The sequence below is a fragment of the Castor canadensis genome, chromosome 2 (genome assembly GCF_047511655.1).
Source record: "Castor canadensis chromosome 2, mCasCan1.hap1v2, whole genome shotgun sequence".
NCBI lineage: Eukaryota > Metazoa > Chordata > Mammalia > Rodentia > Castoridae > Castor > Castor canadensis.
In genome coordinates this window covers 50,621,710-50,647,656 of record NC_133387.1, presented here as the reverse complement: position 1 = coordinate 50,647,656, position 25,947 = coordinate 50,621,710, and the positions used below count along the sequence as shown (strand labels likewise).

At 34.5% G+C, this 25,947-nt stretch overlaps 1 protein-coding gene across 8 annotated transcripts in view; it reads left to right on the top strand.

Annotated features, from left to right (window-relative positions):
• The window catches only part of Akap9 (A-kinase anchoring protein 9), a 156,226-nt gene that overhangs the window by 106,528 nt on the left and 23,751 nt on the right, over positions 1-25,947 (top strand). For 7 of the 8 annotated variants that reach the window (XM_074064769.1, XM_074064763.1, XM_074064766.1 and 4 more), the window contains 9 exons: positions 7,340-7,502; positions 8,239-8,451; positions 10,952-11,184; positions 12,360-12,479; positions 15,866-16,042; positions 16,532-16,636; positions 21,974-22,126; positions 22,476-22,655; positions 23,861-24,940. In XM_074064769.1, coding sequence (XP_073920870.1) covers positions 7,340-7,502; positions 8,239-8,451; positions 10,952-11,184; positions 12,360-12,479; positions 15,866-16,042; positions 16,532-16,636; positions 21,974-22,126; positions 22,476-22,655; positions 23,861-24,940 — 2,424 coding nt within the window. Of the gene's footprint in view, positions 1-860; positions 3,154-7,339; positions 7,503-8,238; positions 8,452-10,951; positions 11,185-12,359; positions 12,480-15,865; positions 16,043-16,531; positions 16,637-21,973; positions 22,127-22,475; positions 22,656-23,860; positions 24,941-25,947 lie in introns of those variants that run through there. The other variant, XM_074064768.1, reaches the window with a different exon arrangement.

The window sequence follows — 25,947 nt, the reverse complement described above, 5'->3', positions numbered from 1 at the left end:
TATTATATAGAGCCGTAGGAAATTATTTACCAAGAAATTCCTTGAAGAATCCCTTGGGCCAGGAGCCATGGCTCACGCTTGTAATCCTAGCTAAGAGGGAGACGTGAATTGGGAGGATCTTGGTGCAGGCTGGCCTGGGCCTATAAATGTGCCTAAAGCAGAAAGGGCCTCTGGAGCCTGGCTCAAGTGGTAAAGCACCTGCCTCAGTAGGTGCAAGGCCCAGAGTACCACCAGAAATTATTGAACACATAATTTGTCCCTATGGAATGATTTTCATGATGGAATATGTTCATGAGTTTACTAATACTCATTTTTGAGAATATAGGAATCAAGAATACATGAATCTCTATTTTCCCAAAGCAGAATTGGAATGAAGCATAGTATAAGATTTGTTTTGTCATTGTTGTATTTTAAACATAACTGTAATCAAATGCTGATTGTCCCATCAGGTGTCATCCCAGGCTGTTTAGCATTGGTCAGGGATATGTCCGGTAGTTATGCAGGATTTGGTTCTCTGTGAAATAAGAGAAATAAGTTTTAAAAAAGAAAACAGTCCGAAAGAGAGCAATAGAAGTGTTTTACAACTTGAATGAAATAATACATGGGGGGAAAGGTTAAATGGTTTGAAATTATATGACTAATGTAAAGCTGTTTCATTTTAGGAAACAGCTGTACTGTAAATTAATACCATTCAAGTATATATTAAAATCTTGATCTGAATCCCGGTGATAATCATCTTGCCTGCATAATTAAAATTGTTTCCTTGTAAAAATTGCAGTCATTTTATTTTGATGGTTTTTTTATTATAAAAGGGTTTATATGGTTCCTAAAATAGAGGAGGAAGACAAAATTGAATATAATTTGAGTTCTTCTAAGTCTCACCATATGCCACTATCCTGAATTATGTTTACTGCTTTTTTTTTTTTTAATAGGTCTTTTCCTCCAGTTTTACACTATGGTTAGTTTCTTACCTTGACCTATGTTCCTGATTATAAGGGAATACCTCTTACTTATAAGCTTTTGTTTTATATGGATGGAAACAAGTTGTACATGCCTTCCTCAAATGGATATAAGCAGTAGACTATAATTATTTTAATTCGGAATCTTTCTGAGCATCAATTAATATAATATACCATCAGTTAATACACTATTAATAAGGGCTGTTTGCCCCATTCTAAATCATCTTAGACTATTACTTTTTTGTTTATTTTTCCTCTCCCTACCCTTTTCTCTTTCTTTGTAGTTAGTGCTTACCTTGAGCTAAATGTTACTATTTATGAAGGGTTATTTCTTGTCTGCAGGTTTTCATTTTTACTTCAAGTGAGAGAAATTGGGTACCAGATTATCAAAATAAGCTATAATTTACAGAGAGAATAGGAAAATAGTATTTTAAGAGCTATTTGATATCTGCTGAAGCCTCATTAAAATCCCTCTTAAGCTGCGGCAGTGGTAAGGTTAGACCTCCATCTTTCATAGGGGGTAAGATATCTTCATAGACTAACTGGAGGATATAAAAAATTATAATAAGCAAAAATGTTCAGAACTGTAAGAAGTAGCTGCGCTTTCCAGCCACAAGCCAGCTCCTTGAATATTCTGGGCTTTGCAGAAAATCTCTTTTCTTCCCTAATTATTAGTCTACTGTGAAGGAGTTAAATACTAGCTCCTCAAAACAACTTCATGCACTGAGAGTGGCTATTGAAGGGATTTTTTTTGTTGATATTACCTGCTTGCTTTATTTTTCTACTTGGGTAAAGGCTTTGCGGGTTTTGAATATTTAGTTACCAGACAGAAAAAAAGTCACCAAAATGAAAGCCTTTCCTTTATTTAAAACAACTTTGGACTTCTGTATTTCAGTTGTGGTTCATAGGCTACCTTAAGTGGTATAACTACCAGCTATTATTCAAAGCAGCTTTAAAAAGGATTTTTTTTCTTTCCTAAGCACGCATTCTGGAAACAAGTCCAGAAATAGGTTACAACTGAATTGTTTATATTTAGTCTCAGTGACTACTCAAACATGTTATTTCTAAGGAAATATCAAAAAAGGATTCTAATTCAGTTTTCAAGAAATAATTATGATTATTTGGAATACCTGAATAACTGATGAGTAATGTGGATTCAAACATGCTTTATTCACATTTTTAAATTAAATGAATTTTTATTGGGATGAATAAATAGCAGCTTATCTTAGAAATGTAATAAACTTGTCTAAGTACCCTTTCAAAGGTCTGACGTGGAACTTGGATCCTGTTAGGCAGGCTTTTTGTAGGTGTGTTAATTCACATTCCACCTGTCAGCCAACATATAGACATAAAGCCACACCCTCTGTTCTGACCCTTCCCTCGGGGGACACTCACTAGAATCCTCTGGCTTCCTTGGAGACTATTTGAATAGCTCCTTCAGAAGAGCTTTTCCCTTTCAATAGGACAAAGCTGCAAGAACTAGGGAAATAAGGTTGCAGCTACATTTCTCCACACTGCTCTAGGGATTTAAAACCTGACCACCTTGCCAGCTTCTGCTTGGAAGGCCTCTTTATTACCACAGACAGACTTGGGAACAGTATTGTTGCTTAGCTAGCTGAGTATCTATTTTCATTCTTCCATTCATCAAGGATTTAATTATTTCAGTTAAAACTATTTTACATTTGTTTGTTTGGTTTTTTTGTTTTTATTGGTTTTGTTTTGTTTTATTTTAGATTTTTTTGGACTAATCAACCTTTTTTTTTTAGATTTATAGTTTTTATCTGGACTTTCTCACCCCCTTTTATTGTTGAATTGTAAGAATTTATGATAGTGCTAAAAAGAAAATTTCATGCTAGTATGGAATATCTTTATGAACTAAAAGGAACTTTTTAATGAAGTAGAAAATTGATAAACTCAGTAAAGGATCTTGGCAGCCTCATCTTCCAGAATGGACTCTTACAGGTCCTATTTGGCAACATTCAAACTCGGTGGCTCTTGGCTGGAAGAACAAGATGAAGACATTTATGAGGTTGAATCTAGAGTACCTTTACCATATCCTTTTCCTCTGTGTGAACATTTGGATGAAAATAACTCAGTAATTATTAATACTTCTATTTTTCATTTTATTCATGAAAGAAATGGGCACATATTAAAGCTTATTTCTAAAATTTCACTGCCTACCCCTCCTTATTCAGTAAGTATTTTAAAAGTAATTTATTTTAAGAACTAAATATAATAATAAATGAAAATTTTAAGTATCTTTATTAAAGTTAAATGGAATAGAATCTTGTTTTGTTATTGTTTGATGTGTTACTACCCATTCATCCTAGATTTATTGAAGGGCTAAATTTGGTCCTAGAGCCGCAACTTAGCCTAGAATGAGATAATACTACATTTCTCCAGTGCCAGGCAAGCTATTGAAAAAGATCCTGCTTGTACTTAAGATTCTTGCATTTGTGTGTTTACGATGCTGATCCTAAATTAAAATGAAATGCTGTCTTTGAGAGAATAGGCATTGTGATATCTACAACAGGTAAGTGACTTGTCATTGAGCCATTTAGGTGTTTATAATCATATGGCATATTGGTTTTAGTTCCAAACAGACAAGAAAAAAGGAAGCTTGAATTTTAAATTTTCTTAACACCCTAAGGAACTTACTTTCTGTTTTTAATATGCCTACTGTTCCTGTAAAGAAATACCCTTTTCTGCTTTCAATGTGAAGTGTATTTTCTCAGGGTTTTTAGCATAAAGATCCTGCATATTCAGTATTGCAGTTTCATTTGATACTTAAGTATGTTTGAATGATTCACCACAAACTATTCAGCACTTTTTATGACATTGTTTACCTATATATCCTAGCTAATATTTAACAAACCAGATGGACTTCATAATAGTTTTGTTACCTCTTTGTCAACTTTTATTTTAAAGTGACAGAATATTTACTGATGTTTTACTCATACTTTAAGTGTAATAATAAGTTTCCTAAAAACTTTTAAAATACTGAATTTGATTTTTTATACACTTCACATTGTCTAGATATTAGGAATAAATTGTACCCTAACTAGATGGGAGAGATTTTTTTTAAGTATGTAAAGTATTTAGATAAAAATTTGAAGGGGATCTTGTATCCCAATAAAGTGTGGATCCATCTACTATCATAAAATTTGTTTGCTAGGTTTACTGTATTTGGTTGCTTCATCTGTTTCGTTTTGTTTTGTAAAACCAGTTATTTATGTTTTTATGGTAAATACTTAAATGTGTTGTAAGGCTGATTCAGATCTTGTAAAATAAAACATACAAGCAAAGACTTACTTAATACTTACTTAAAGCAAGTATTTATCATGTTTTAAATACCTGATTCTGTAGTAAATTTGAAACAGGAAAAAATTTACCTGTTTTAATAATGGCTTTGAACTCTTAGAAGTTTCATGTATTCAATAGCCATTGGATAATATGCAGGGAAAATATAAGTCTGTACATATGTGTATATACACACATATACACACATGTAGAAGCAATTGACATACTTTTTAGTGTGGGTTATGGCCAAGTTCAGGAGAATAGTTATATAACTTCATATTTCATGTTCATATTTCTGTATAATAAATTGCAAGTTAAAAGTAAGGATGTTTATAAAGTTTTATCCTTTTTTGTGGCAACATCATATTTTCACAGATATTTTAGAAAATCATTTGTGATTTAAAACTTATGCTTACTTTTCTACTATGACTCTTACATGTGTAGTTATTTTCAAATAAGTCATAAATGATATTTAAAATACCTTACTAAAACTGTATACTAGATATTTTAAAAATAGATTTAGAGTGATCATAAGTTTTAGTAACACTAAAATCCATTTGCTATGATAAATGTCACTCAGATGTGGAGAGCAGAACTCCTTAGTTTAAAAATAAAATAGTCTTAAGTGTTATAATTTTTATAATACATCACTGTATCAGAAACCACCACATTTGAACATAGTTTAAGCATTAAACATGGTAGTAATATCTTTCAGATGCACAAAGTACTTTACATGTAAATTTAGAAATGTTTATGAGACTTGCTGTGAGCCTGTTTTTAATACATATAAATTTTTTTAATTTAGACTAAGTATAAAAGCATTAAGATCAACTCTTCACCTACAAAGTTGTTTCAGTAAGACAGATAAACAGATGTGATACTCGGGATAACTAAAGTAGAGACAGTGCTGTTCTATAATTTCATACAGCTGACCCAACAGCAGAGATCATCAACTCCTATCTGAAGACTTTGGCCTCAGAGCTGCACTGCCATTCCGAGAGGTTTTCAGGGGTGGAGTTAGTAGTGGTGCAATGGTAACATTTTAAGAAGACTGTACTTTTAATGCTTCTGCATTCTAAGGTTTTGAAAATAAGCAGAATATTTACAGTCTTTAGATTTTTCACAAAGGATAGAAACATAAAGCTTTAGTTAAATAAATTTGTGAGTTATAAATATAATTTCATTTTTGTGCCACTGTGATTTTGTTACTTGATACGATTATATATATTCTATATTATTAGTCCACCATAAAGTAGAGTAGATACTGTGGGAGTCATAATCAACAAGTGTTAAATATCAAAGAAATAAAATTTCTGTAGACCAAATAGCTATATAAAATTCCTTAGCAGATACAATAAAAGCCTGTACTTTACTAACTTTATACTTCCCTTTATAAGATATAATACATATCCATTAAAGTGGTTTATATTTATATAAGAACCATAGTGGTATTTTTTTTCCTTTTGTTTCCCTAGGTGGTGCTGGGGATTAAACTCAGGCCAGGCAGTTGCTCTACCACTTGAGCCACACCCCAGTCCTTTTCCTTTTAGTTTGTTTTTCACATAGGATATTGAGCTTTTGCCTGGGCCTGGCCTCAGACTGGGATTCTCCCACCTCCACTCTGAGTAGCTGAGATTACCGGCTAAGCTTCTTAGTGAGATAGGGTCTCCCTAACTTTTGCCTGGGCTAGCCTTAAACTCTAATCTTCCTATCTGTGCCTCCCAGATAGCTGGAATTGCAGGTGTCCACCACTTCACCTGGCCCAGAAACATATTATTTTGCTTAGTAAAACTGTACTAAATCTCTTATAGGTGTGGTACATAGCCAACCCACTTTTCTTTTTTTTTTTTTTTAAGTTTTCAGTTAGTTTCCACTAAAATCTTTTTTTTTTCATTTTTCTTTTATTATTCATATTTGCATACAAGGCTTGGTTCATTTCTCCCCCCTGCCCCCACCCCCTCCCTTACCACCCACTCCGCCCCCTCCCTCTCCCCCCCAATACCCAGCAGAAACTATTTTGCCCTTATCTCTAATTTTGTTGTAGAGAGAGTATAAGCAATAATAGGAAGGAACAAGGGTTTTTGCTGGTTGAGATAAGGATAGCTATACAGGGCATTGACTCTCATTGATTTCCTGTGCGTGAGTGTTACCTTCTAGGTTAATTCTTTTTGATCTAACCTTTTCTGTAGTACCTGTTCCCCTTTTCCTATTGGCCTCAGTTGCTTTAAGGTATCTGCTTTAGTTTCTCTGCGTTAAGGGCAACAAATGCTAGCTAGTTTTTTAGGTGTCTTACCTATCCTCACCCCTCCCTTGTGTGCTCTCGCTTTTATCATGTGCTCATAGTCCAATCTCCTTGTTGTGTTTGCCCTTGATCTAATGTCCACATATGAGGGAGAACATACGATTTTTGGTCTTTTGGGCCAGGCTGACCTCACTCAGAATGATGTTCTCCAATTCCATCCATTTACCAGCGAATGATAACATTTCGTTCTTCTTCATGGCTGCATAAAATTCCATTGTGTATAGATACCACATTTTCTTAATCCATTCGTCAGTGCTGGGGCATCTTGGCTGTTTCCATAACTTGGCTATTGTGAATAGTGCCGCAATAAACATGGATGTGCAGGTGCCTCTGGAGTAACAGTCTTTTGGGTACATCCCCAAGAGTGGTATTGCTGGATCAAATGGTAGATCGATGTCCAGGTTTTTAAGTAGCCTCCAAATTTTTTTCCAGAGTGGTTGTACTAGTCTACATTCCCACCAACAGTGTAAGAGGGTTCCTTTTTCCCCGCATCCTCGCCAACACCTGTTGTTGGTGGTGTTGCTGATGATGGCTATTCTAACAGGTGAGGTGGAATCTTAGCGTGGTTTTAATTTGCATTTCCTTTATTGCTAGAGATGCCAACCCACTTTTCTACTGTGACTTATACTGCCTGCCAATGTTAACGTGCACTGAAAGTATTTAAGTGACTATAATTCAATAGTATATCTTTATTTAAAATCTTTTTTTATTTTTTAGTTTTCATGAAAAATGACACTGGTAATCCCAACACTTCTTGTACTCTTTCCCATTTGTTTAGCTTGAACATGCGAAAATTACGCAGACAGAATTGATGCGTGAGTCATTTAGACAGAAACAAGAAGCAGCAGAGTCCCTCAAGTGCCAAGAAGAACTGCGAGAGCGCCTTCATGAGGAATCTCGGGCCAGAGAGCAGCTGGCTGTGGAGCTCAGCAAGGCTGAGGGTGAGCACCTGCCATTAGCAGCTGAAGAGTCCAGCATTTGAGTCTTAGCCTAGAGGTTCTGCTATTCCGACAGCTGTGGAGGCCACTAGTGTACTTTAGAGTGACTATGAAAATGTAGTGTAGAGTTCCTCCAAGCAATTTTTAAATTTTAAAATAAGAACACACATTTAGTTGTAAAAAGAGTTTATAGAATTTCAGAAAATACAGTAAAAATTTTAGAAAATACAAAAAAAATTGCATCTTTTAATTTAAAGATGAGAAAGCTAAAGCTAAAAGCTGTTATTAAGTAGTTAAGGTCTCCATTAAGTGGTAACTGTATGCTTTAAACCCCTGAAGCCCCAGGTTTTTTTCATGCTGTGTGTCTGCTGACCTTCTAGAATTACTTAAAATGTCAACCTTCTCAAGTATATGTAAAATGGGATTCAACTCACAAACACCTGATTTATATTAAGCTTTCCAGTAACCTATCTTTTATTAAAGTGAGTTGCATATTCATGATGTGGTACTTTAGTATAGGAAAGTTTAGAGAAAGTTTATATATATGCACAGTGGTAAATAAGAAAGTCTGTGTTGAACATACCATGGTAAAGGTTAAGAGTAGCTGCTGTCAGTAGCAATTCATTCAAACTTTTAATAGTTTGGAATGGTTTAAAGTTTTGCTTACAGAATATTAATATGAAAGCCCAATGGCAAATTTAAATGAGTAGTAATTCCATTTCCTGTCGATTCTTAACAGGTGCCATCGATGGCTACACAGATGAGAAAACTCTTTTTGAAAGGCAAATTCAGGAAAAAACTGATATAATAGATCGACTTGAGCAGGAATTGTTATGTGCAGGTAATAGATTGCAAGAATTAGAAGCAGAACAACAGCAGATCCAAGAAGAAAGAGAGTTACTAACCAGACAGAAGGAGGCTATGAAAGCGGAGGCAGGCCCAGTTGAACAGCGTATGTATTTTCAGACTTTGTATGATACATTCCTCTTTTTGCTTCAAAATTACTTTGTTCTCCTCTTTCAGTGCCATTATTCATACATTTTATATAGGGACTTGAAAAATTATAAGAAAATTAACCTTGTGTACACAGATGAATTGCCATTCATGTGCAATCAGGATTTTTTTTTCCTTTTACATTTGATAAATGTTACCAGGAAAGGATAGTTTTTTATTTATCCTCAAACCTCTGCCTCAAATAATGAGGCAGAATATTTTGTAAACTGTGTAAAGTTTAGTTCTTTTAATAGAAGAGTGGTACCAAAAATATATTGTTGGGTTAAGTGATTAAGAACAGTTTTCTGGTACAAGTAGTAGATGTGGGGGAACTTGAGCTCCCAAGCAGAACAGATTGGAAAGGTCACTTGCTGCTAGTAGCAGACTGACATCTAGCTTAATCTAGGACAAGTGCAAAGAGTATTTCAATTTACAAGGTAGAAATTAAGTAACATCTTAATGCTTATTTAGCAATAAATGTCAGTCTTTTTAATGATGGAACTTTAAATCCTGTTTATCTTGATCTCTTAATTTTATATATTAAACATAGTTGGAATTACAAATGTATAGTTTCTCTACACATTTCTATCTATTTAGAAATACAGCACACGTTTTTGTCATGGTGAAGCTTCTTTCTGGAGCTCAAATTAGTTCAGCAGAGGTTTAGGGCTGGAATTTTTAATGTGGAAAGAACACATATAAAATGTTTGCTATACACTGTAACTTCTCAACATGTCACCAGTGATAATAGTCAGAGGCTTCAACTTGTGCACATGTGTCATATTATTTTAGGAAATAGAAGATGTATAATTACATGCTTGTTGTTTTTGTTTGTTTGTTCTTCCTGTTTTCATAGGACCAGTAGATGCTGCAGTTGCTGCAGCACCTGGAGCAGGTGTGTGTGCATAATTGCATGGACTACTTTTGGGTGGTAGATTTAACTCAAAATTGAGTGACCCTTGGATTTTCAACCAACTAACATGTCTAATTTTTCAGTTTTGCTATTGTGTTCCATGCTTACAGTTTTTCACTTTCACAGCTCAACTTACTTTACAATAGAAATATATATTTCTATTTGAAATTAACAATTGGTGTTCATAGAGCTTAAAACTGTTTCGGTTTTTCAAAGAAAATGTTTATTTAAAATTTTTTTTTCATAGACTTTTCAGAGTGCTCCATCTAAATCAGGAAGTTTATGAGGTGATGATAGCTAAAGGATACATGAAATTTAGTAAGAGGGCTGGGCACCCGTGGCTGACACCTATAATCTTTGCTTCTCAGAAAGCAGAAATCAGGAGGATCACGGTTCAAGGCCAGCCCAGGGAAATAATTCAGGAGGCCCTATGTCAAAAACACATAGCACACACAAAAAAAATTACTTATAACATGAGTCCCTGAGTTCAAACCCCAGTACCACCAAAAGAAGGGGAGGACGGGCTTTCCCTGATCTAAGGGTGTGGGGGGTGACTGACTCCAAATAAAGGCAATTAAAAATTTTAGTAAGAGGCTTCTAGTTAGTATACTTCTACATTAACATCTAATATCAACATTGCTCTAAAAAGGAATGATGTTTTCTGTAGATTCTCAGTCCTGAGTACAGTATTGGCACATCAATTAGTATAAAAATTCTAGTGATCCTTTCTTTCCATTTTCTTTATTAGAGGTTTGTTTTACTTTTATAAAGTATATGTACTTTATAATTGTATTAATAGTAACTAATACTTACCATACCCACTGTTCTTTATTTATTTTAAGTCATTTGATTCCCAAATGTAAGAAATAAGTAAAGATGTTATTCCCATTTTACTTATGAGGAAACTGAAGACTATCACATTAAATGTCACACAGGAGAGACATGGTATAGCTAGGATTCGAACCCATAGTCTGCTCTTAAGTACTAACGGCACTGCCTTTTATATGTGTGAGCATGCAGAAGCAACTCAGGAATATGGATCTAATAAGGACCGAGACTCACAGAAGTTTTGTTTATAGTTGTAGGGAGGTTTTTTTGGTAACTTTTACTTGCCTTGGTTAAAGATTTACATTATTTGATCTTTGTGTGTATTGTATATGCATATAAAACTGACTTAAATGAATTTGGAATGATTTTGCCTGGGTAAAGAAAATGGTGAGTTTTTTCTGTTTGAATTTAATCAACCTTTGTTCCTTTTCTAATAGAGTAGATTATTTTGTTATTTATTATATTGTTTTTTAAAAATATTTTTGTGACAAGGATGTATTTGTTAATTCTGCATAATTTTATTACTACTGTCTTAATTATGTAGGAAGGAGTAAGATATTTTGATTGTTTCATAAAAGAATATTTACCTTTTTATGAGTATTTAAAATAATTCTCAGCTTTTATTTAATGAATATAAATTTAAATGTAGCTATGGGTGATTTCATTGTCATATCATTACTTATGATTTAACTATGTATACTTTCACATTTTTTAACAGAATTACTACAGGAGACAGAAAAACTAATGAAGGAAAAGCTAGAAGTACAGTGTCAAGCTGAAAAAGTACGTGATGATCTTCAGAAACAAGTGAAAGCTCTAGAAGTAGATGTTGAGGAACAAGTCAGTAGGTTTATTGAGCTGGAACAAGAAAAAAATGCTGAATTAATGGACTTAAGACAGCAAAACCAAGCACTGGAAAAGCAGTTAGAAAAAATGAGAAAATTTTTAGATGTAAGTAATTCTCTGTTTTAATACTGATTTTTCTCAATGGAATGCTACTCGCTACTAATCTAGGCTGTATACTTGAAAGTAAATTTAAATTAATTTAATTTAATCAATTTAATTTAAATTAAATTGACTTTTAAATTAGTATTTTCACCTATATGCACATTCTACCAAAATTTTTATTGTGCAGCAGTCAAAATTAAAAGTAGTATACTCTGGCCATAGCCATGTATGCCTGTAATCCCAGTTCTCAAGATTAGGCAGAAGGATGCAGAGGATCATAAATTCAAGGCCACCTGGGCTACCTAGTAAGTCCCTGTCTCAAAATAATTAATTTAAGTAAAATAAAATTGTAGTACATCTAGGACTGGGGTTTTAACTTAGTGACAGAGCCCATTTTTAGCATTCGTCTGGCTCTGGGTTCAATCCTTAGGCCCTCCCCTCCACCCCGAAAAAAAATCAGTAGTATATATAGCTTGTTTTATAAGTCCAACCAGTTATCGTTCCCAAGTTCAGAGTTTAGCTTATCCTACTCTTTCATTTAACAAATAGCAAAATGAGGCAGCAAAATGAGGCAGTAATTCCAAGAGCTCATTGAGCATGGCTCCTTCCCCCTCAAAAGATACATACAGGTAACAGTGGGGCACTCAGAATCAGGACTGGAACTTTTGTCCTGCGGCCTTCACTCTCTTCCAAAAAGTTGCTAAACTTACTGTTTAACATGGATTTTCTTGTTCGCATATCTGAGAATCAGTCTTGCACATTTTATCATTTTTATATTTAAAATTTAGGATTAAAAAATTGATTTACCAACTTGTTTACTTACTTTGTTTAATGACTACATTAGCAGAATTGCTCCTCTGTACAAAAAGGTGACTTCATTTTAAGAAGAATTTTTGTGTTGCATTTAAAATACTACTTGAATAAAAAACTGTACTTCAAATAATTTTTAAATACTAAATTTTTCATTGAAGAGGCAAAATAGGCTATGTACCATACCACAAAAACAAAACAAAACAAAACAATAGTTATCTTTTTAAAGCTTTGTGGTTTAGGGTATTCTATAGTCAGCAGTTCTTTATCTTCAAACCAAACTAAGCTGTAACTAAAGGGATATAAAGGAAATAATAGGTTCAGTAAATATTGCTTCTCCAGTTAATATTATTACTATTAAATTTCAGGAGCAAGCCATTGATAGAGAACATGAGAGGGATGTATTCCAACAGGAAATACAGAAACTAGAGCAGCAACTTAAGGTCATACCTCGACTCCAGCCTGTCAGTGAACATCAAACTAGAGAGGTAAGAACACTTACTAATATTACCTACCTCATATTAATTTGTATCTTGAGTGTAACATAGGAAACATGAAAAATTTAAATACTTTCTATTGTATACAAATTGTAATAATCAGAAAATTAAATATGAGGAGATCATTAATCCTAAAAATTATTTGTATTGAAATTTGGAATCATTCCCATCTATATCTAGTATTACCCAATTAAATAAACTTCTCTATCCCCATTGCCCCAAGAAACTGATCAAGAGAGTTATCTGTATCAGTCCTTACAACCCTATATCCCATTCTCTTCCGAATCCACTCCAGTGAGGTTTCCAGTGCCTCCATCTTGGGGTTTAGTACCCTCTGATCTATTTAAACTGACCTTGGAAAGGTTATCCAGAGCTTCATGGGTATATCCAATAATATCTCTACTTCATCTGCTCAGAGACATTCATTACAGTCTTCTTCTGGGAACACTCCCTTCTCTTGACTTCTGTGATACACCTATTCCACTGGTCTCTCTCCTCTAACATTTGTTTCTTCTCTGTTTGCCTAAAATAAGTAATGTAGCACTCCACAACTTAGTCTTCAGCCCCTTTTTCTTCCATGTATATATTCTCTTCACAGGCAATCATAGGTCAATGAGTCCTCATTTTTACCTTCATTGCTGACATTTCTGTGGAACTTCATACTTGTATATTCTACTGTCTACTCTGTCTCTACTCAGATGTCTCAAGGTTAACATGTCCAAAAGAAAATTGTTATGTTTTCTACACCTTCCTCATTGCTGAGACCTCGAATTCTTACTCAGCCCTGCTTACTACTCATTGATGGGTCAGATTTGTACTGCATCTTTCTATTCTTTCCACCTTCATTCATTTCACTACATCCTAGTTCTCATCTTTATTTGTCTGAAAAGTTGTAGTATGCTCTTAAAAAGTCTGTTTCTCCATTTTCACTCATGACTGCAATCTCAGCTCCTTGGGAGATGATGAAAACAACCTACTATCATGGTTCCCTCAGTAACCATCTCATGATCAGCCCTGATGCTGTGGACTCCTTCCTCACCCCTATCCCCAGGAAGCTGTTCCTAACAGTAGTTAGGGAGATTATTGAGAGGGGGACTTGAAGGGCAGATCGCAGGAGGTCCATGTATTCCCAAAAGATGTCAATTAGCCAGGGGAAAAAACGCCCTTTCTCCTTCCCATGAAACATCTATTCACACCAAGGAGACACTTCTCCTTTGACATTATCCACACCAAAATCTCCACCCTTGGGCAATAAAGATATAAAACCCAATTTCCAATCAGACCTAAGGGACCACTGGTTTCCAGGTCCCTCTGCATGACCCCCATGTGCCCTTTCCTTTCTCTTCTCTGCAAATAAAACCTTTTTGACCTTTGCTGCTCGAATCCGCCTTTGATTTCCATCTAAGAGCAGACCAAGGACCCTTACCAGCTCCCTTGCATATCAAGATCAGGAGGATAATAGTTTGAAGCTAGCCCAGGCAGAAGTGAGTGAGACTCCATCTCAACCAACAAGCTGGGAATGGTGGATCACTTTATAATCCCAGCTATGCAGGAGGCATAGGTAGAAGAATCACAAACTGTGGCCTACCCTGAGCAAAAATGTGAAATCCTATCTAAATAAATGAGGGAGGGAAGGGAAGAAAAGAAAAAAGGGTTAAGATGTGGCTAGCCTGCAGGGTGATCTACCTAGCAAATGCAAGGCCCTGAAGTTCAAATCCCAGTACCACCAAAAAAAAGAGAGAGAGATTGTGTCTGGGGCAAGGCAAACCTAGTTTGGATCATGGTGCTGCTATTTACTAGGTATTTAACAATAACTGAGTCACCTAGCTGTCAAACCTCTATTTCTAAAATCGATACAGGAATAGTTCCCACTTTATAGGAGTATTGGCATGGCCCATAGTGAACACTTTAATGTATTGTTTCTGAAAATAATTTTTATTTTTTAAACTAATTTGTAATTTCTGCGCATTTTAGTAGGCTAAACATATACCTAAGAAATATAAAATGCTATATACTACACCAGACGCCGGTGGCTCACACCTGTAATCCTAGCTATTCAGAAGGTAGAGATCAGGAAGATTGTGGTTCGAAGCCATCATAGGCAAATACTTTGCAAGACCCTATCTCAAAAATACCCATCATAAAAAAAAAGGTGGGGGGCTGGCAGAGTGACTCAAGGTGTAGGCCCTGAGTTCAAATCCCAGTATCTCAAAAAAGGGGAGAGATAAATAATATAAAACAAAATGCTATAAACTACTCAGTCCCCACAGTTTATAGCTATTCCTAACAAAGGTGTTTTCAGCTTTAAAAAAAAATAGTGATTTGTTTGTTGAAACTCAAAAGATTATTTTACTTGCTTTGTTGCCCTTTTTTCTCAGCTTTACTCTGAATCAATCTCTTTTTGCTAAAGCCTTTCCTCAAGAGCACTATTGCTGTCAGCCTTGAGCAGTTTTGAATTCTGAGGGATATTTGGTATTTGGGGTTAATATTCTCAAAATATTTCACTAAAAAAAGTCATATTCCTTTATTTCTTACCATCACATATTTTGGGGGGAAACTTTTTTCTCCTCACTTGATGAGAACTAATTTCATAAACTGTCTTACTGACCTTTCTTACACTCTTGGGTCACAGAGCCATTCACTGGAAGGGATCTGCGTGTCAGTCTTAGGGGATAAGTCTCACTTCATCCTTTATTTTGGTTAGAGGAGAAGCCAAGACTAGCAACACTTAGAGGACTTATAAGGTATACACACCTCTTCACCACCTATCCTCATTCTGGCTTGGTAGAATATATAAAGTGAAAAAGCTTTCCAAATAACTGTTACCAAAATGTAATCCATAAGACAGTCTTTTTAAAAGGTCACCTTATCTCAAATAAGAGTAAGTCAGTGACTCTGCAAATTTGTCATCTTTGGTAAGTCATTAGGTCCTGCTGTGGTTGTGCTGTTAGGTAACTCAACATTACTCAAAGTGAATTTTCTCCTCTTCCTAACTGGAGAAAGTCTTAGCTTTAAGAGAAATAATTTTTTAAAGCAAGGTTACTGAATGCAATATTACTTCTTTTTTACTAATACTGTCTAGTTTTAATCTGAAAAATGTCACCTTTGGTGGAGACAGTAGTGTCTATTCTTATTAAAAATGAAGTTTTTGCATAGTGCTTTAAAAAACTTTTTGAAGAGAAGTACTTTTGTGTATGTGTCTGTGTGTGGTGCTAGGATTAAACCTGGAACTTTGTACATGCTGGGCAAGTACTCTGCTACTGAGCTACATCCCCAGCCCTAAAAGAAAAAAAAAAACTTTATTAAATGAAGATAAATATGATTTATAGGTAGAAGCTTCCTAAATTTAAAACAAAAATTGCTTATCATATTTTTAGGTTGAACAGTTAACAAATCATCTAAAAGAAAAAACAGACAAATGCAGTGAACTTTTGTTGTCGAAAGAACAGCTTCAGAGAGATGTACAAGAGCGGAATGAAGAAATTGAGAAATTGGAGTTCAGAGTAAGAGAACTGGAGCAAGCCTTACTTGTTAGCACGGACACATTTCAAAAGGTGTGACGATTTATTTGAGTTAACTTTATCAGCAGCTTTAATGAAGATCATTCTTAGTTGCACAAACATCAGTTCTTTTAAAAAGATTGTATTGGCTTATCAATGTTAGTATGTAATGTATCTTTATGTCTTTTACTTCAGAACCATTTTTATTTTACATACAAACATTGCTTGCATACTTTAGTCCTGATAAAGGAAAATTAGTTAAATCGTAAGAGTTAATTACCTTTTAACCATCAATAAAGCTAGGTAGAAAACAGACACCAACTTAGGCTTATGCTTTACCCCAAAATAATTTGTAGTAAAACCATCCCCATTAATGAAAATTGCATTTAGTTTTTGAATATTGGGAATTTTGTGACTATACATCAATGTAAGTTTTCTCTTCTAACCAGAGAAATACAATTTCTGGTTGTTAAAACACGCACACACAATGGATAATCAGAATGTAATGGCTAAAATTTTGAGAAGATTCTTATGTATTTAAAGGTAGAGGATCGAAAACAATTTGGAGCTGTAGAAGCTAAAGCAGAATTATCTCTAGAAGTACAGTTGCAGGCTGAGCGAGATGCAATAGACAGAAAGGAAAAAGAGGTGAGTTTATTTTTAAATGACGAAATGTGGTTTGAATTATTTTAAATCGGTTATCTTGACAGGATCATTTGAAGATTGAAGTTTATAGTCTAAAACTAAAGTTAGACTATTTCTTAGTTCGGTGACTAAGTTTACATTAAAGATAATAAGCGTGAACAAATAAGTTGATGTAAGAAAGAGTGTTCCATGTGGAGAAGATAACCAGTGTGAAAGCTTGAAGCTAGAAAAAATTTAGAGGAGGGGGAAAAAGACCAATTTAGCAGATATGGTCTGATTGAAGAGGACAGGAAAGAGTGATGGTGTTAGGACAAAAGATAGTATTTCTCTTTTGTCCTATTCATTCCATAGACATTGAGTTATTTTGCTACTCGGGTTTGGGTTTTTTGTTTTTATTTAAACTGTTGCCGTGGAAGATAATAGTACTGTTTTACAATATGTGAAGCATATTCTTAAAATAAATGATTAACAATAAAGTGACTAGGGCTGAGAATGTAACTCAGTGTTAGAGCACTTGCCTAGCATTTACGGGCCCTAGGTTCAATTCCCCAACACTGCAAAAAATAAAAAATAATAAAATAACTGTATAAATTTTCCTATGTTTCTGTGTTCCACCTTGGCACAGAGGTATGGGCCTGTATCCCCATCTGCTCCCACAGCTAAGGCAGTAGAATTGCTTCAGCCCAAGAGTTTGAATTCAAGACAATGTAACAAGATCCTGTTTCAAAAGAATAAATATCTACTTTTAGAACAATAGTAATCTCAACTTCTAAATCATGTATAACTTATTTAAGCCTTTGTCTGCTAATAGTTTTCCTAAAAGATAATATAATCTATATTATCTAATGATACTGATATCTTTTTAAATGTTTTAAGTTATTTTTTGTTTCCATATAATTTTCTCAGGGCATTTAAGTATATACAAATATTGTTGGACTTAGAAGTATTAATAAGTACTTTGAAAACGACAAGAATAATTTAGACATCAGCTAAAAAAAGTACAGCTCAGAGAATTTGTAGTTTAGAAGAAGAAAAAAAGGTGTCTTTTCAAATGACTGTAGTTTATACCATTTCGTGAGGATGATTTTCTTTTTACCAATCATGTAATACTGAGTAATGTTTACCTGAGTGGCTCTTGTTTATTTTGTGTTTTGTTTTTATTGAAACAGAAAACACATTTGTTTATATGTAACCACTTCTATTTATTTGCAAAGAATTGATGTTTAAAGATTGCTCTTGGGCTAGGGGAATGGCTTAAGTGGTAGAGCACCTCCCTAGCAAGCACAAGGCCACAATACCATCAAAACAAAAACCAAAAGATTTCTCTTACATTAAATATGGAAATGATCTCTTCCCCAAAACATGAACCTTAAAAACTGGATCCAAAAGCAGTGGTAATTGATTATGGATAATTGTTTAAGCTTACTAGCTTTCATTTTTTGTTTTTGTTTTCTCCCTGTTGCTCAGGATTAGAGTCAGAACCACACATAAGCTCTACCACTGAGCTATATCTTCAACTCTGATTATGTATAGTTATACACACATGTTTTTTTATGCTTTGTATGGGGTCTTACTATGTTGCCTAGGCTGACCCTGAACACCTAGGCTCTGGTAACCCTTCTGCCTCAGCCTCCTGTACTGTTGCTGGGGCAACAGGCATCCAACACCATGACCCACTATTTTTATTATTTTGAATATAGTATAGCTTACTAACACCTTAATTTCTTGAATTAGTTATCTATTAAGTGTCTACCTTTTACTCAGAAACAAAATCATTTATAACTACAAGAAACCTGAGAGAGTATTTATCAGTGAACTCCCAGTTTTTAACAGATGACACAGGTTCAGAGATGTTGAGTGAGTTAAACTGACAGCTGACTCTCATCTACTAGTTTTTAATAACAGTAACAAGTATTCTGTCAGAACTACTCACTTACCTGTAACTGGAGAATAAGAGGCAGGAAAATAGAATTAAAACATGTCTTTTAATAAAAAAAAAAAAAGTTAAGCATTCTCTCCAAAAACTAAATATTTTCAGATATATATGTCTATATGTATCATTATATTTGAGTTACCTTCAAATACTCTCAGAGCCTAAATTTGTAAAAAAAAAAAAAAAAAAACACACATTTTTGGGGGTTGGGTGGGACTGGGATTTGAACTGAGGGCTTTGCAAAGCAGGTACTGTACTACCTGAGCCGTGCCTCTAATCCATTTTGCTTTGGTTATTTTGTGAAGATGGGGTCTCAAAAACTGTTTGCACAGGCTGGCCCCAAAACCATGATCCTCCTGATCTCAACCTCTCAAGTAGCTAGGGATCACAAGTATGGGCCACGGGTGCCTGGCCACAAAAACATATTTTAAGATTTGTTAAGCTATTCAGGATGGATAGAAAGAAACTAAGAATTTCAGAATTACAGAAGAGAGGCAATAATATAAAGAAAAGTAGGTTTTCTTTTAGAAAAAGATTCCTTCAATAAGTTTTAGCTCTCTGTAGAGCTGATGAGTTCTAGCTTATAGATGGCAGTAATAAATAATAATTAACTTTGTTGAGGACTGAGTGCTAGAAAGTGCTAAGTATTTTAAGTGCCTTACACCATTAATCCTTACACTATCCTTGGAAACAGGCTTCATTATCTCCATTTTGCCAATATATAAACTTAAGTGTTAAGAGAGTTGATGCTTAGCACAAAACAAGAATTCTCCCAGGTTTTGTTAATGCTTGAGCCCTTATGATATTATACTACAAAGCATTAGGGCATACTTTGGTAGTTGGTGAGAAGTGTTAAAGACTGTAATTCAACATTAATTGAACCCTTGCTGCATGTAAAGCACCTCTATCCAATTGCAAAATCAACACCGGATTTCAAGGAATGCTATCTAATGAGATACATGTGTATATTTGAAAGAGCTAAAATACTTTAAAAAAAACAAATAGGTACAAATTATTGTAATCCAAAATAGTCTAACTATCAGTTAATAGATACATGAATGAAGATTAGAACAAGTTTAAACCTTTATAAGTTCTTCTGTCTTGGTCTTTGGGAGCTTTGTAGTAAGACAGTCTGGGCCAGGCACAGTGGCTCATGCCTGTAATCCTATATACGTTGGAGGTGCACATAGGGAGGATCACAGTTCAAGGTCAGCCTGTGCAAATTAGCAAGGGACTCCCCTCCCCCCCAATCTCCACCAATAAAAGCTGGGTATGGTGTTGAGGGCCTGTCATCCCAGCTATGTGGGTCTAGGCTAGCCAGACATAAACTCAAGACCCTATTCAAAAACTAACTTAAAGCATAAAAGGGCTGTGAGTGTGGCTCTAGTGGCAGAGTGCCTGCCTAGCAAGCACAAGACCCTGAGTTTGAACCCCAGTACTCCCACCCCCAAAAAAGTATGGGCCTTTAAAAATTGTGAAAAAGAAAAAGAGGGGTATGAGAGAGTAGTGGGGGTGAATTCCATCAAAGTATATTATACGCATGTGTAGAAATATCACAATGAAATCCCCCCTTTGTACAATCAATATAAAGCAATTAAAAAAAAAAGCCTTGGACTGAAACTAAAGTGGCTAAATAAGAAGAAAGAATGTTCCATAGTGTCATTTGGAAGGATTAAATTCTCTAACATGATGTTCAAGCAACTACTTAAAATGTTAGTGATTTAGACCAGTGCTTCTCAAACTTTAATGGCCTCTGAATCACCTGGGGATATTGTTAAAATGCAAGTCTTGAGTGTTGCATGAGATTCTGCACATCTGTCATGCTTCCACATGGTGCCAGTTCTGCTGCTCCAGAGAACACACTCTGAGTACCAAGGCTCTAGATCACAGAGCCTTGAATTGACTATAAACTGATGCATCAAAAAAAGAACGTAAATGTCATGTGAGCTAGGGCAGTAATTTTGAACTTAAGTAACTACATGTGTGTTTTATAATGCCTTATCTTTGAGGTGTAAGTACTATTAGATGACTGAAGAACGTATAATCATCATAGCTTTCATCAGATAACCTGATAATTATGTATGCACAACCACTAAATGTATTTGTGTCTGCAGAGTTTAATAGCAGTGTTACAAAAAAAATTTAGATGTGTTAGGCATTAGTTATTAGAAACAAAATAAATAATACTTTATAATGGAAGGTTCCAGAGGTAAACTCCCCAGCTTCAAAAGGTGGCTTCCCTACATACTAATCATGTGATCTCAGGACAAGTTAGTCTTCTTTATGACTCGCTTCTTTATCTTTAAAAAAGAGGATAATCACAGAATAGATCTTAAGAGTTTGTTACACTTTTTAAAAAAATAATAATACATGCAAAGCATTTTGTATAGTGCCTAGCAATAAACTGTCTATAAATGGGGGCTGTTATCACTAGTTTTGATACTTTTTCTGTTTAATAAATATTAGGCTGATTTTTAAGGTCTTGCCAGAGCTAACATAATTCTAATTTCCGTGATGTGTCAATGTGTAAGCAGCCTATGCCCCTTTCCAGTTTATAATGCACTAAAAGATTTATAGATTACTCTAACCAGCTGCCACTGTATGCTACTCCTGCATGTTAGGTGGTTTTTAATGCAGCAGTTTTGATCATCAAATAATTACACATTTGGAAATTTGTTCATTGAACATTTATTCAGTAATTACAGAGCAGTGAGCTAAATGACTATTGGTCCTCAGTCAAAACTACTTTTAGTTTTATAATAATACCTAGTCATTAGGTTCACTTTCTATATAACTATTGAGCACAGTTGTTTTACTATTTATTGCTGATAATCTGTCTTCAGAAAATAGCTAAATTTCTATCATCCTACTATATAATAGGACGATAGAAAGGTCTCTATTATTCAGATCTGGCATCTCCTGGTCTGCTTCCTTCTACTTAGGCAAACCACAAAGCATCCAGACCTTTTCATTGAGTTAATTTGATATTCATGGACTAAATTGAGCTAGTCTTACATGGTGCTGAAATAACTGACTGAATTCTACAGCTTTTTTGAGCTTTTTGATATCAACTAAATTTAACATATATTGTGGTTTAGTATATAGACTCCTCCTTTCTCCCATGACTTTTTTTATGCTTCATCAGAAAATATTTTAGGTAGGAAATAGCAACTTTTGTTCTTCCTTAAGTTCTCCTATCTGCTTGGGGCAGAATAATTTATAAGGATGCAATTTGAGCATATCTAGGAATTACACATTACACCTGACTTAGTAAATCACTTTTCTTTACACCCATGGTTTACATATTTTAAGCATATATTTGTGAAACAAATATAGCACTCTTCTTCTGTCTTGACAAAAAAAATTGTATAAACAGTGTTTTTCTTTTGATAATTTTGATATTAAAGATTACAAACTTAGAAGAACAGTTAGAGCAGTTTAGAGAAGAACTGGAAAATAAGAGTGAAGAGGTTCAGCAACTACATATGCAATTAGAGATACAGAAGAAGGAGTCTGCTGCCCGCTTGCAGGAACTTGGACAAGAGAACAAGTTACTGAAGGTAATCAGTTTAGAAAAGCTTTTGGCTGTGAATTGGTTTTTGGTCTTTTGTAGCTTTACCAAGTATTTGCTGAATCCAGCTGTTAAGTAATATTAACAGAGGAATATTAATAGGCAAATAGATTTGCATGAAACTTACTTTCTGTTTAACCTAAATATTACAATTCATCATAAATGAAAAATTTTTAATTCTTTATCAAAATATTTTAAGAATTGCTGAAATGCAGTATCTATTTTTTTTTCATTTGCCCATCAGAGGCTGTATGTCTTTTATAAAACTTAATTGAAAATATGTTCTGAAAATGACATGTAATAACATATCCAACCACGACAATTATTTTTTTCCCTAGAATGAAATGGAAAGACTGAGATTTGCCACAAAGGAATCTGATGCTATCTCTACTCAGGACCAACATGAGCTATTTGGAAAATTTACCCAGATAATACAAGAAAAAGAGGTAGAAACTGACCAGTTAAATGAGCAAATTATAAAACTTCAGCAGCAACTTAAACTTACAACAGAAAACAAGGTATAACTCACTTAAAATTGATTTTTACCTGAAATTACTGTGTGCTAGAATTTTAAAGCACAAAATGGTGATAATTTTCACTTTCCCATTGAATTTAAAAGTCGAATTTTAATTCTTTCTTACCCATTAATTTTACTTTATTAAGAAATAATGTGGCCAGACATGGTGACTCATGCCTGCAGTTACTCAGAAAGCGGAGATCAGGAGGATCACAGTTCTAGAGCAGCCTAGGGAAAAAAGTTCACAAGACAACAGCTGAACTAATAAACTGGGCATGGTAGCTCACATCTGTCATCTCAGCCATGCAGGAAGCATAAATAGGATTGTGGTCCAGGCCAACCTAGGCATAAAAATATGAAACCCTATTTGAAAAATAAAAGCAATAAGAGCTGGAGGCATGACCCAAATGGCAAAGTACCTGCCTAGCAAGCACAAGGCCCTGAGTTCAGATCCCACTACCACCAGAAAATTAATTTAAAAACTAAATAAATGATGGCAATGTTTAACAAGCTATATGTATCTTTGACTCCTCCTAATATTTTCAGAAGGTGGTTTTATTTTTTTAGGGACACTCTGTGTCTTGTTTCATCATATCATTCTAACTAAATGTATTAAAAATTCTTCTATTTAAGAGTTGAATGGTATAATTACCTGTGAGTGCCATTTGTTATAAACATTATTTCAATGCTTCACCCCATTTTTTGTACTAGGATTTGAAGTCAGGGCCTCAAGCTTGGTAGACATGCATTCTACCACTTGAGCCACCACCCCACCAGCCCTTTTGTAGGTATTTTCTAGATATGGGTCTTGAACTATTTGCTGTTGCTGGCTTCTAAATGTGATCCTCTTTACCTCTGCCTCCTGAGTAGCAAGGATTACAGGCATGCACTACTAGCTCAGTATTTTATCTTTTCTAATAGAATGTAATGATATGGACTGTTTTCCTAATAGAAATCAATTACTAAAAGCATAAACTACTTTACACTTAACAGATCTTCCAGAATGAAATCCTAAATAAGGTTCCTGTTTGATATGATAAAGGAGGTGGTGGTCTATATTGAAAGTAGCATAGTGTGTGTGTGAAATATATTGTTTTTTTGTGCTTGATCATCTCTTTTAAAATCTGTTTAAGGTCCTGCCCTAAAATAAAATTTCCAAAATATAAATACATATATATTAGGTGTGTTTCCTTCTTTCATTTATAGGTCGTTGAAGAAAAAAATGAACTTATTAGGGATCTTGAAACCCAAATAGAGTGTTTGATGAGTGATCAAGAACGTATGAAGAAAAATAAAGAAGAAGAAATAGAACAGCTCAATGAAGTGATTGAAAAACTTCAACAGGAATTGGCCAATATTGAGCAGAAGACATCAGTGGATGCTGATTCCTTCCCAGAAGAAGCAGACAGTTTAAAACATCAATTGGATAAGGTTATAGCTGAAAAGCTGGCTTTGGAACAGCAAGTAGAAACCACTAATGAAGAAATGGCCTTCACAAAAAGTGAACTTAAAGAAACCAATTTAAAAATGAACCAGCTAACACAAGAATTATGCAGCTTAAAGAAAGAATGTGAAAATAAGGAAAAAGTCCAAAGTATACCTGAAGAAAGTGTTAACTTGGCTGTAGATGACCTCAACAAAGACAAATCTGAAATGGAAGAAGTAGTCCTTACTGAGGATGCTCTTAAACCCCTAGAAAATCAGCCTTACCTCAGATCCTTTAGAGAAAGCACCAAAGTTTCCACGAGAAGTTTGGAAACAAAATTGCTGCAACTTGAGAGCTCTATTAGTACAAAGGACTTAGAACTTATCCAGTGTTATAAACAAATAAAAGACATGCAAGAGCAAGGCCAATCTGAAACAGACATGCTTCAAAAAAAGATTGTAAACCTACAGAAAATACTTGAGGAAAAAGTAGCTGCTGCTCTTGTAAGTCAAGTCCAACTTGAGGCAGTTCAGGAATATGTGAAGTTCTATAAAGATAAACAAGCAGTTTTGCCAGAACCTGAAAGGATACATACACAGAACTTAAATCAACTCACCGAAAACAATATGGAGTCTGATGTGTCCTCATTAACCTTGAGAATATCAGAACTAGAAAGACAAGTGGTTGAAATGCATGCTAGTTTGGTTTTGGAAAAAGAACAAGTAGAAATTGCAGAGAAAACTGCTTTGGAAAAAGAAAAGAAGCTGCTAGAACTACAGAAGCTATTGGAGGATAGTAAGAAAAAGCAGGAAGGGAAAGAAAGGCTAAGCGGTCCTCAAGGAGATTTTGAAATTCTCAAGGTTAGTTTCATACATGATTTATTTTTACCTAAATACCTTAGGAAACTGTTTTTCCTTTGTTCATTAAGCTGATTGCTAACTTAACAGTTTATTTGAACAAAGTATGATTCGTGAATTATGCAGCACTCAGAGCCAGTAGAGATTCAAAAAGTTCCATTCTATATCAGCAGGCGGTGAGTATTTATAGACAGAAGTCCCAAGTAAAGTACAGAAAATCGCTTGATTGGTTACATCTAGGCCTTACTTGAACATAATCTGATTGTTTGGTTGCCTATGATTTGCTGAAGCATGGCTGCATGTGATTGGCTGAGACTTGGCTGATTATTATACTCCTAAATTAGATTATCAGTTTGCATACTTAAGTTACATTCCAGTTCTTCACATAGGAACTCCAGATACAGCAGGCCAAATTTAATTTAACAGTCTGCAGTCATATTATTATTCCTAGAATAATGTATACAAATTACATTTTGTGGTCTTCAAACATGGTATTTTTTCCATTAGCCAAGCCATTAATTACAGCATTCAGAAACATTAAGTTTAGCAAATGTCCTTGAGGACTTGTGGGGGTTTTTTTCCCTTTAATCTCTTTCTAATATGCATGTATGTCATCATTCCTTTTAAGTAATGAAAAATATCATGACATATTAGTAATCTACTGAATTAATGTGTCAAGTCATAGCTTTTATAAATTTTATGCCTGATAATAGATTTCATCCTTCTTAGGAAAAAATTTGTGTTTGACCTCTATAAGTCTGCTTTTGTAAATACCTGAAATCATAGTTATTTTTAGTGTATGACAAATATGACAAAGACTTTTTTCCCTTTAAATTCTCACTTTATAAATTTACAATTTTGACTAGTGAATGTGCAATGTTATGTGACCATCAGATTAATTGATATATCAGGATATTATAATATAATGTTACAAAGAATAATCCCACAGGCTTTTTCCCTCTAGCTCATTATAACTACATATTACTGTAGGTAATATGTGTTAAAATGCT